The sequence below is a fragment of the Sarcophilus harrisii genome, chromosome 5 (assembly GCF_902635505.1).
Source record: "Sarcophilus harrisii chromosome 5, mSarHar1.11, whole genome shotgun sequence".
Taxonomy (NCBI): Eukaryota; Metazoa; Chordata; class Mammalia; order Dasyuromorphia; family Dasyuridae; genus Sarcophilus; species Sarcophilus harrisii.
The window spans coordinates 262,030,093-262,042,669 of record NC_045430.1 but is presented as its reverse complement, the minus strand read 5'-3'; the positions used below and the strand labels follow the sequence as shown (position 1 = coordinate 262,042,669).

The 12,577-nt window shown below is 41.7% G+C and overlaps 1 protein-coding gene across 2 annotated transcripts in view; it reads right to left on the bottom strand.

Annotated features, from left to right (window-relative positions):
- RARB (retinoic acid receptor beta) overlaps positions 1–12,577 on the bottom strand; it is a 157,556-nt gene that overhangs the window by 110,215 nt on the left and 34,764 nt on the right. For both annotated transcript variants that reach the window (XM_031940374.1, XM_003772032.4), the window contains exon 2: positions 3,287–3,435. Coding sequence is in view for 1 of the 2 variants with exons in the window: in XM_003772032.4 (XP_003772080.2) it covers positions 3,287–3,435 (149 nt within the window). In the remaining variant the exon portion in view is untranslated. The remainder of the gene's footprint in view (positions 1–3,286; positions 3,436–12,577) is intronic.

The following is a 12,577-nucleotide window of genomic DNA, read 5'->3' as shown; positions in this document are numbered from 1 at the left end:
TCTCTTGCTCTCTTCCTCTCTCTCTCACTTCTTTCACTCCTTTTTTCCTCTCCCTCTATCCCTCCTTCACTTTCTTTCCCTTTCCCTCTTTGCCTTTGCCTTCTACACATACAGAGGAAGTAAGTTATAAAGCTTCTGTAAGATTCCACATTTCCCTAAGTGAAGGAATTTCTACTTTTGAATTTGAACTTCTAATCTACCCTAAAACTGCCCGTCTTCTGAATGTTAGAGGGGATGTAGGAAAACTGGGACACTGATATATTGTTGGTGGAACTGTGAACAGATCCAACCATTCTGAAGAGCAATTTGGAACTATGCTCAAAAAGTTATCAAACTGTGCACACCCTTTGACTCAGCAGTGTTTCTACTGGGTTTATAGCCCAAAGAGACTTTAAAGAAGGGAAAGGAACCCACATGTGCAAGAATGTTTGTGGCAGGAACTGGAAACTGAGTGGATGCCCCTCAGTCAGAGAATGGCTGAATAAATTGTGGTATATGAATGCTTTGGAATATTATTGTTCTGTAAGAAACGATTAACAGGATGATTTCAGAGAGGCCTGGAGAGACTGACAGGAACTGATGCTGAGTGAAATGAGTTAGAAACAGGAGATCATTGTACATGATAACAAGAAGACTATATAATGATCAGTTCTGATGGATGTGACTCTCTTCAACAAAGTCATGATTCAGACCAATTTCACTTGTTCAGTACTGGAGAGAGCCATCTGCACCCACAGAGAGGACCGTGGGAACTGAGTGTGGTTCACAACATAGCATTCTCACATTTCTGTTGTTATTTGCTTGCATTTTATTTTGCTTCTCTTTTTCTCTTATGTGACACAATAATTGTATAAAAATGTATGCATATATTGGACTTAACATATATTTTTACCATGTTTAACATATATTGGATTACTTGCCATCCGGGGAGGGTATGGAGGAACGGGGGAAATTGGAACACAGGCTTTTGCAAGGGCTGATGTTGAAGAATTATCCATGTAAATATTTTGAAAAATAATAATAATAAAAAAAAAACCGCTCATCCTCCACTGCTATAGCAACCATTCAGCAAAGCAAACTGGAAGTTAGTCTAAACCTTCCTAGAATATCTCCATTCAGACCAAAATAAACCAGTTCACCCAGGGGTTACTGATAATAAAACAATAGTCTTATGTGCAATCAATTCATTTCTTTTTCCTGTCTACCAGAAATGAACTCGGAAGCCAACCGAGCTCGGTTGTCCTGTGATTGTCCCCAAACAATCCAAGAAGCAGGCTAAGGGAAGGCATTTTCCCCAGAATCCATCAGGGTAAAGCATCCGCAGACAGACCACACTACGCAGGGGGGGCAAAGCTCAGCTTGTCCCACTTCTGGAACAACTCTGGGATTGGGCCTGGTGATCTCCGAAGGGGGCAACCACGCATCTGGTGGGTGTCCCCTTATTTTCACCCTCACACATCCCACCCCCGCAAAATAAATAAAGCAAAATAAAAATCCAGCATGATTGGTAAGTGATTTTAAGCAATTGGTTTGAAATGATCTGGTGAGAGTTATAGAGCTGATAAATATAGACTTGTATTTTGAGATTAAATACTATTTATAAACAGCTTACTCAGTGCTAGACAATGGGGCAGATAATCAAGAGGTTAATGCTCTGCTGAGGAGATACAAGCTGTAAATGGGGGATCACCTGACCAGGGGGCACTCGCCCGGCTTCCTGCAGGAGATAGCCCCCCAGGTTGAGCTTTGATGAAAGGCGGGGACTCTAAGAGATGGGATCCATCTTGGGGGGCAGCTAGAAGTCATAGAGGCAGAAGGGAGAAACCCAAGACTGGGGGATAAAGAACAAAGAGGTTGTTTGCTAGGAATATAGCCTGCATGAAGGAGAAGAAACAAGCTTGGAGACTGAACCCAGAGCCAGATTTGATCCTAAAGCAATGGGGAGCTTCAGCCATTTCCTATATGAGGGGACTAATAAAGTCAGACCTGTGCTTCAGGAAGATTATTTTGGCAAGTATGTGTTCTGAAGAGAGAGAAAGTGGAAGTCAGGAGTGCACTGAGGAGGCTGCTGCAATTGGTCCAGGAAAGACACACTGGAACCCTAGTCAGACATCATGGCTCAAAGAGAAGAATGGTGAGTGACAGAAAAACCCTTGAGATGTGGCGGGTGATTGGGGAAGGGAAGGGAAGGTATCTGGATTACCCAGTTGCACCCTTCATTTTTAGAGGTGAGGAAGATTAAATCTGGAGAAATGAAGAGTCTTGCCTGAAGTCACACAGGTGGGTAAAAGGTGACAGAGCCAAAGTTCCTAGCCGGGCCTTTGATCCCAGATTTACTGATCCCTCACCAGATTGCAACAGCTTGGCTGAAACGAGCACCCTTGCCTAGGCTTCTCACAAACATCGTCATTGTTTTTGATTCTCTCTCTTTTTTATTTTTCCTACTTGTTCAGCACCCAAATCCAGACTCTATAGACTCATGTTCCACATCCAGTGGCAAATCTCACAGGCCCCAAACCCAACCATCAACTACTCAAAGTCACCCCAAATTCATCATTCTGAAAAGCCACCACATCAATCCATATTTACCATGATCTCCTCAACTGTTTGCAAACGTAATCATATTTTAAATATTGCCTCTAACAGTCTGAGCTGGCCCCTATCTCTTTCCCAGCTTCATTTTTTATGAATCCTCATCATCCACCTTCTATATCATCAGCATTCCCTGAATGGGATCTTCTACCTCCTGTGCACTTCTGCAATGTATTCCTCCTTCTAAAAATATCATTTTCTGCTTTCAGGATTCAACTCAGGGGCCCACTTCATCCATGAAGTCCTCCCAGATTGCCTCCAGTTCTTAGCATTCTTAACCTTTTTCTTTTTGGGTTTTTTTTTTTTTTTTTTTGCAACAAAATAGAATATTAGTTCTTCCTTCTTGAAGAGCACCATGACATCAGGGAGGGGATGGCAGGATTTGCGAGTGAGCCAGATTTAAGAGAGGGCTGGGCTTTCCCTCCAGAGCCCTCTGGGTCTAGTGGCCAGATAGAACGAAACAAAAGAATGACTGGAGCTGACGCTGGGATTTTTTTTTTTTCTCCTAATCAATGAGTTACAAGGGAAAATCAGAATTCTATTAATCAAGATACACAAAATGCCCACATCAGGCCAGGCTAGAACGAAGACGTTCCCATGTCCAGACACCCTGTTTTAGGGAGATGGAGCTTCCCCAGAGTCGGAGGGGGTGGGAGCGTGCCAAGGAAGGGCGTCCGAGTCGAGGAGTACTCACCTTACATCCCTCGCAAGCGCTGACCCCATAGTGGTAGCCAGATGACTTATCCTGGCATACGAAGCAGGGCTTGTAAACACGAGGAGGAGGGAGTGGAGAAGGAGGGCTGGGGACAAGCTCCTCAGAACTGGTGCTTTGTGTTTCGATGGCTGCAAAAAAAATTTAAAAAGACATTTTTAGTTCCTTTCATCAAGAGTTCAACGCTTCACTGCCTCTGATCTCATCCCCGATTTTGACAAGCTGGGGCCAGAAGGAGGGAGTGATGGACAGTGGGGTTAAGGTCTCTATTAGGCCCCTTTTGCAGCACCTGCGTTCAATCTTATACCCATCGGGTGACCTCAGTCGCCAACCCCTGTGAACATCTGCTTCTCTTTGAAGTTTGATCAACGTCTTTCATTTTTACATCATTGTCAGACACATCATGCTCCTTCCTTTAAAGATTTGCAAATTATTTTTAATTAACATTTACTTTTCCTCACCTGAAAAAAAGAGAGAAAGAAGCTGTCTTCCCTTGTGACAACAAAGAACAATCAAGCAAAAAAAGGCGGGGGGGAAGCCGTCCCTATGGCCACATCTGACAATGCGTACAGCCTCCTGACTCTCGGCCTAAGAACGGAGGTAGGGTTCATGATCTATTCTCTGGTACCATTATTATTCTGTCAGTTACTCAAAGTCTAACTTGTAAGAGTCTCTATTTCTTCATCTCTAAAGTGGGGATTGAGTTTATAACAATAATTATATTTAATATTAACTTTAACTAAAATATTGTTTAAAATTGAGTTTAAATGAGCAATAATTTGAGTTTATTCTCCAATAAAGATATAAGTTACAGATGGATTATGGTCTGTGGTGAGGGAAGGAGTTCCCACACTGGGAATTCTCCTGCTGGTACAATCCCAACCCCTTCCTTTATTCACATGTGTAGTATTTTAAGATCTGCAAAACATTTCACTCATACCCATTCTATGAGGGATAGAAAAATGGAGGATTAGGATTAGAGCTGTAATCCTAGCTCCATTCCCTATTAGACAAAGAATATTCCTTACGCCCATTTTACAGATGCTGAAAATGCGGTGCTAAGAAGTTGAGTATCTCTCACAAGGTCACAGAAAGACTGGGAATCAGGCCCAGGTCTCTTGACTTCCAATTGGCCTTCTCATACTGAAGTGGGTTATATGTGAAAATGTAAGCCTAACAAGAAAGCGAAAGCTGTAAAAAAAAAAACTTGGCTGTCTCAACCAAACAAAAGTCAAGGATTATCATTTATAAAGCCTCGATAGTTAGAACTGACATTTTATTAGTTTAGGTTCCAAAGACATCGCTCATCTCAGTGGACACTCACAAGATCCCTTCTGGGTAGAAACTATTATTATTTTTGTCTTACAAAGGGGGAAACTGAGGTAGAGGAAGGGAAAGTCACAGGCTACTTGGTGTCAGAGGTAGGATTTGAATCCGGGCCCTCCTGACTCCATCCACTGCACCAGCTTACCCCATGTTTCACAATAAGGAGCCTGTGTTTCCATCTCTGAAGACTTTCAGTCTACAAGTGTGCTCCATGAACAACTTTTGAAAGCCTATTTTTGGGGAGCTTTTACCTTCTTTAACTGGCCTATTATTTTTTTTTTGGTGTGGATAACAAGGGTGGGTCTATTCCACAGAAGCTTTAGCTCAAAGTGGGAAATCTGGGGGCTCCTAGAGCACACCAAGAGAATAGGCCCTTCACTCCTACTTCTCTCTGCTCTACACATCCATCTGCACCCCCTGCTGGGACCCTTCAAAGAAAAGGCACTGACCTCAGCCTGGAGTAGCCCCAGTAGTAGACATGGGGCTAGAAACAACATTCTGGGGTACGCTTTCCCTCCCGGAAAGCCCTACCCCTAACTCGATGGCACTTGTACCTGCTCTATAAGTCTCTAGTTATGTCATTATGCTTTAAGAGGATCTACTAAAAAGATTTTTACTTGTTTCTCTGACAAGCCAATGCTATATGGAGGTCCACTAAAATCCGAGTTCAAATCCTGCCTTTGAGATGGCATCTGGGTGACCCAGCCACTTTGGGGTCTAGAAAGCTTTCTGGGATTATAAATTATAAATACTCAGCATTGGAGGAGGAGCTTCCTACACTAGAAATTCCCTCTACTCCCCTCCCTCTCCCAAAGAGCCAACTTGGGCCTCCATTTCCCCTTTTTCTCTTCTTCACACCTGCTGCCTCTGCTTGACAGTGGGCTAGGTCAGTGATAAAATGAGATGCTGGGTAGCTCTTCCAATCTGACCATTTGCTCACTTGAAAACATAATAGACTCAGAAGGGGAAATATTTCATTGCCTTTCTCTGCTTAGGAAAAAATCCCATTTTTATGACAGATGCCGCTGTTATTCATTTTCACAGTTCAATCTGTTCCAATGGGAAATCCAGGGGGGGAAGACAATTAAATTTGGGGTGAAATCCTGTGTGATCCCGAGCAAATAAGTTAATCTTTCTGGGCTTCAAATCCCTAACCTGTAAAATTATGAGGCTGGATTTTACTTTGGAGTATTCTTCCCCGTCACAACTCTCATTCACTGAACAACCAAGTGTCAATATTTAGTAAATGTTACAATCTGGTGTAAAGTAATTATAAAAGTTCTGCTGGATAAATGAACTTCAATACTTTATTGTTAGGACAGAAATCCCTCCTGAATAGTCAATCATTTATTCATTCATCAAACATGGTTGCCTGCTATAGATAGAAGTAAGTAAACTAATAAGAAGTGGCCTTTCTATAAATCAGGTCAACAGCCATTTATTAAGTTTCTACCAAACGCCAGCCACAATGCCAAGTGCTGGGGATGCAAAGAAAGGCGAAAAAGTTCCTTGCCCTCATGATGCTCAAAATCTAAGGCCGGAGCTGAACCACTGTGTACAAAACACACAAAATAAACTGGACAGGAGCTGATAAAAATGGCATCTCCCTCTCAGGATTGTTGTGAAGGGCAAACGACATGTCATGTGCAAAATGCTTTGCAAGTCTTAATATAAATGTAAGCTATTGTAATCCTTACTGCGACTGTATAGGATCTTCCCCCCCCCCCCCCGGTATTTGCTTAGAAATATCATGATAAATCTGGTGCAGAAATTTTGATGACGTGGTTTGTCAGGAAAGTTCCTTCCTCCTCTTACTTAAAATCAAACGACAATTTTTTCTAGTGATGAAATTAATTTTGATGGAAGAAAAGAAAGAAAGGAATAGCTACAGAGAGAAAAAAAGAAGGTAGGAAGAAAGAAAAGTTCTATTACAGTTTTCTAAGTGATTTAATAACAATAAACGTTTGTAAAACACAACACATTTGTCTCATTTGGTCTTTATAACAACACTAGGAAGCAGATACTATGCATTACCTTCGCTTTTGACAGAGGAAAGTCAGAGATATTAGGTGGGTTGGCCATTATTAAGTGTCAGAGGTAGGTCTGTCTCTTTTGATTACAGATTCAGCCCTACATGTGTTCTTTCAGTTTCTTGGCTTCCATTATGGCTGCCCACTGTAGCTTTAATCCATGGATGGCAGCCACAAAATATACCTGTCCACACCAATAAGTGAAGAAAATATATTGTTTTCCTTTGACGGTCCCACAGCCCTAAGAAAACTCTGCCTGGGGTCAGTAGGGGATTAAATATTTGAACATTACTCTATTGGCCCATTGGTTCCTATTCAAAGCATTCAAGTATGTGGTGTTTTGCAATATTTGAGGTCTCATGGGCTCTAGGTATCACCTTTGAGAATACCATGGGGAAAATTCAAGAGTGAAACCAGATGGATTCCCCAACTCCCCTTTGTTAATCAGTCAGTCACTCAACAGACGTTTATTAAGTGCCTACTATGTACCAAAAGCTATTATAAAATTGTGGATCTGGCAACTTGAACTCAAATTTCTTTCCACTTACAATATACTAATCTAGCAAAAATAGACTTGTCCGTTCTGGGGGGAATGGTGGAGGTATAAAGTTTATTAATACCCTGCCCTCACAAGAAACCAGCCGATAAGTAAAAACAGAAAGTGTCAGCCAATCACCAGCCTTTTTTTGGGTATTTGAGAGAGACTCTGAGGGCTGTGGTATCGATCTGCTTTACTGAGGTCCAGCTTACATCAATAATCTATTAGTCCCTTTAAATTAAAGGGAGCTTCATCAAATGCCCTTGAGAGGTCTCAAACATCTTGCTCCTTATTTCACGCTGGTACGATCCGTCTCTGGAATGATAAAATTTGAGCTAGAAAAGTCTGCAGCCTCAGCAGACAATGTGTTCTGTATTAGCTCATTCAGCGCTCTCCGTCAGGCCAGAAAGTGGTTTTTAGACTTCCCGTGGGGGAAAGAGGGCTGTGTCATTCAATAAAACAACGGCGCTCCGGCCATGCTGATGTGATTTCGGTTTTTGGAAAGCAGTCTTGGAGGAATAATTTCTGATCGGCAGTTGCTCCTATGTATGCATTTTGCCTCCCTTTATTTATTTACGTGACAGTTCCTTTCCAAAGAAGGAGTTGGGAGCAAGCAACCAAGCGGGGCCTGTGGAACGGCTAACCATCTGTAGGGCTTTGTCAAGATCCACCGGGGCCGGGGAAACTGTTCCGATCGGATCAGACCTTTGGCACCCACCTCTGGTGATGCCGGGAGCCATCGAGGGGTCCCCCTGCTTGGCTGGACCCTCCTAATGGATCTCACTGATGTCAAGGAGAGAGAGCTCAAAGTCACACACCCTGGCACAGATCTCTGGGAAAATCTACTTCCCGAGTGTGACCTTTTGGGGGAATGAAAAGTAGATCTAGGATTCCTGTAGGTACAAGGCCTCTGTCACCCTGGAGTATGTTTGTCAAGCAGAGCGCAAAAGTAGCCCAGCCCCGGTCACCCAGAGGAACAGGACTCTGGCTTAGTTAGGCATCTGAACAAAGAAAAATATCCCAGAGCGGGATTTCTTAGAGAAAACCAAACCTTTTCTCATTCTCAATTTTCATAAATATAGCTTGTCTTGGGAAGGGAAGACTTAAGAAACCCAAGTCACCCAAGAAAACTGCCGGGCTCCTCCCCCTGCCGGCACACCTGAGGGCTGATGAGCCTTCCAGAGGGAGAGGCAGCCACAATCACACTCCACAATTCCCAACATGTTTGGCATTTTTCTAAAGGTTAGATAAAGCCGCAGATAACATTTTTAAGAAAGCACAGTTATCCTTGGTGAGCCCTAATTTATGGGGGGGCTCACCCAAGTTGACAGACTTGGGTATTTTATATTGTCACTGACTAAGAAGTAGAGAGGCCAGGAGGCATTACACAATCCCTTTCATTTCACTAGGATCCAAAGATTAGTTAGACTATTTTAACTTACTCTCTGGGCAGCTGAGTCTTAAAGAAAGAGGGAAAGAGAAAGAAAAAATAGAAATAGATAAAGAGAAAAAGACTGACAGAATGAAAGAAAAGAAAGGAAAAATAGAAGGAAAGAAGAAAAAGAAAGAAAAAAAGAGGAAAAATTTAAAAAAGGAAAGGGAAAGCGGAAAGAAAAAAAAAGCAGTTGTAAAGTCAAAAGCATTTCCTGCTTAGCCCCAGGGGGAATCTGGAGCTTGGAACTCAGGGTCCCTGGAGGGAAGGAGCAATTTCAGCTAATTAGGGTGAATAGCAAAGTGTCATTTGGTCAAAACATTCTGTTGGCCTCCATTTTTGTTGGCACCAAAATAAGTCGGTCTGGAGTGTGTGTGTGTGTGTGTGTGTGTGTGTGTGTGTCCCCGTGAATCCACTGCCCCAGTGCAAGACACACACAGCTCACATACATTAGACAGTCAAAGGAAACACAAAAGTTCACCCAAAGTACAAGTAATTAGAACCAGATTTTCTGCCGCAAGTGTGTGTGTGAGTGTGTGTGTGCACATTTCACCAGGAGAAGTTATTTATACGCCTCCAAACATTTGAAAAACTGAGCTGATCCTGCAGATCCCTTCATTCTGACTGGTCCGAATGTGAGAGGTCTGCTTTTAATCAGCCTTCAGGAAAAGGACTCTTGTTTCGATTCGCGGCTCGTTCTTTTGTGAGCGAGCTCGAAAGGAGCCCAAGGAAATGAATTCCAAAATTAGATGAATTCTCCATCTGACTTTTTTTGCGCGGGGACGTTTTATTGCCTAAATTAATGACTCGCTTTGTTGTGATTGGGAGGCCGGACAATCCTGATCTTGGGGAGAGTGAAGGAAGGGGAACACGAGGAAAGGCAAACATTCTTGGGGACCTCCGTGGCCTTGACTCAGTAACCTGCCCGTGACCCGCCTTCGTGTGTGTATGTGACCCGGTCACCCGGGATCCGGGCCCAGCGGACCGCCGAGTGATGAGAATTCCTGCCACTGTCCATGCAGCCGACAGGTGCAGATCCTGGACGCCGGGGAGACAAAGAGTGAGGGTTGGAGAAAGCTGCTGGCCACAGGCAGAACGCCTTCAGTCGTTCCCCTGCACGCTCACTAGTCCGCAGGGGGCTCTGAAGGCCGGCTGAAGCTGGCAAGGAGGTGAGAGACCCTCCTTAGATGAAGGGGCTCTGTGAGACGTCACCCCCACACTGTAGTTCCTCCCTTTTTTACGGGGTGGACATGTCCACATGTGCACATACACCGGCTCTCCCTCCCTAGACCAATCAGAAACCAAAGCCGGAGCCACTCATTTTTGTCACCTGAAGCAAAAACACTGGAGAAAGAGAAGTTCCAGAAACCAAGTTGTTACTTGTGTGGGGAATGAGGGAGATCTAGGTTTGAGGGCCAAAGCAGACCCTTGGAAGCAGCCACAGGACACCCTGAGAACCAGAGCAGCAGGGGGAGGACGGTAGACTAGTGCCTAGACCTGGGGATGGGGGTCCCCCTTTCCCATCCACGCAGGCACTCTAGGGCAAAGCCATGTTTGACTTGTCCTAGTTCCAGATCCAGGAATAAATAGCTAGTGCACCTAGGAATTTAGAAATGAAGTGGGAATTGGAATTAGCCTTTAATCCTATGAAAAGAGAGACTTAATATGAAGGTTAATTATTTTTTTCCTGAAGAAAGCATGAGTTTCTTTTCCTCTTGCCTTCCCTGGCCCTCTCATCCATTATCTCAGTGAGAAAGGTCACTGTGTCCATTCCATATTATCATTTGAGTTCTAAGATATTATGTAACCCACTCTGTTTTAATTCATGGTCATAATTCTCCAAACATCGATTTTTATTCAAGATATCGTCTAACTCTACAAGGCAGCTTAAGTCTCCAAAAGAAAATATTCAAACCATCTAATCACTCCATGTCATAGCTTCATGGACCTGGGCTATGGGCCAGAAAAAGAAATTATTCCTGAGGACTGACTTTTACTGTGAGAAGGGGAGTCGTATTTTCCTAAGGGACCGTGGCAGGTTCAATACCCACATTTCATTTTTATAAAGCATATAGATTTCTTTGCTTTTTTGTTTGCTTCAGGGACCAAGCTCCAAAATTATCTCATGGTTTCTATTTCAGGTGATTAATACATTGATATATAGATAGATAGATACACACACATACATATATATCATACACACAAATACACATATATAATACATATATATATACACATGTACATTTGAATATATGTGTGTTATATATGCATGTGTATGTATAATGTACATATGTGTATATTATATACATTGCATATGCGTATATTGTATATTATATACATTATATATAAGTATGTAATACACACATGTATATTTATATACAATGTATGTATGTGTGTATTATATACATTGCATATGCATATGTGTTATATACATTGTATATGCATATATATGTAGGTATTATATACATTGTATATAAATATGTGTATTATGTGCATTGTATATAAGTAAATGCATATATGTATGTATTGTATACATTGTATATAACTGTATATATATGTGTGTGTATGTATATATGTGCATATTATATACATTGTATTATGTATATGTATATATGTGTGTATTATATACATTGCATATAAGTATATATATGTATATGCATATGTGTATATTATAGACGTATATAAGTATATGTGTGTATATGCATATATGTGTATTATATACATTGTATATATGTGTCTTTTACATACATTGTATATGCATATATGTGTCTTTTACATACATTGTATATGCATATATGTGTGTGTATGTATATATGTGTATTATATACATTGTATATAAGTATATATGTGTGTATTATATACATTGTATATAAGTATATATGTGTGTATATGCAGTGTGTTTTATATGCATTGTATATAAGTATGTGTGTATTATATACATTGTATATAAGTATATGTGTATATTATATATATGTGTATATACATATGTATATATTTCCCTTTAAAAGATACCCTATTTAAGGCAGCTGATTTCAGAGCTCAGATAAATTCTCTTTCATAATCTTTTAATATCCCAACCCATCTAACTACTTATTAATGATGTGGAGCGGGAAACTTCAAAGACAGCAAGACTCTGAGCGAGCACATGCTGGAATGGGGCTCGGCTTGCAGATGGCGCTAATTGGGTTACAGGACTAAGGAGCCTTTGGAGCGGGTGATCTCAACTCAACAGGCATTCTGGCCTAGCCCATGCACGCTAAGAGCAGCTAGCTGCTCGGTAGATGCTTGGTCAATGAATAAATGTTCCCTCTATGCTGTGGCCCAGTTTTAAGAGAGTGGTGGCCTCCTATATAAAATGCAGTCGTTCATTCCAATTTACAGCATGCTAATTGTATGAGATTAGTTTCACCGAATATATATTTTCTTAGGTGCTTAATTCCTTTTATATATACTATAAAAACACTTTAAAACTGCTCTCGTCAGTAGCAGCCACAGATTTAAGGAGTAACATTTTTTTTTTTAAGAGTTGAAGGAATGATTCAAATTGGGAGCTATGAAACCTGAGCTTTTAATCAGATTGTTTGTTTTCTCAGAGGACCGATGACATCATGGGGGGGGGGGTATTCTGACTTCTGGGTGAATTGGATTTTTAAAAAAATTAATAATAGCTTTTTATTTTCAAAATACACACAAAGATAGTTTTCAGCATTCACCTTTGTAAAACCTTATGTTCCAAATTTTTCTCCCTCTCTTCCCCCCCCTCCCCCCCCCCCTGGCGCCTTGTCCCTAGATGGCGAGTAATCCAATATAGGCTAAACACGGTCAATTCTTCCAAACATATTTCTGGTGAATTGGATTTAAGGGCGGCAGAGTTACTAGCACACAGTCACCAGCCTTATTCTTCCCTTCCAGTCACCAAAGTCCAATGGCAGGACAAGATTGAAAAG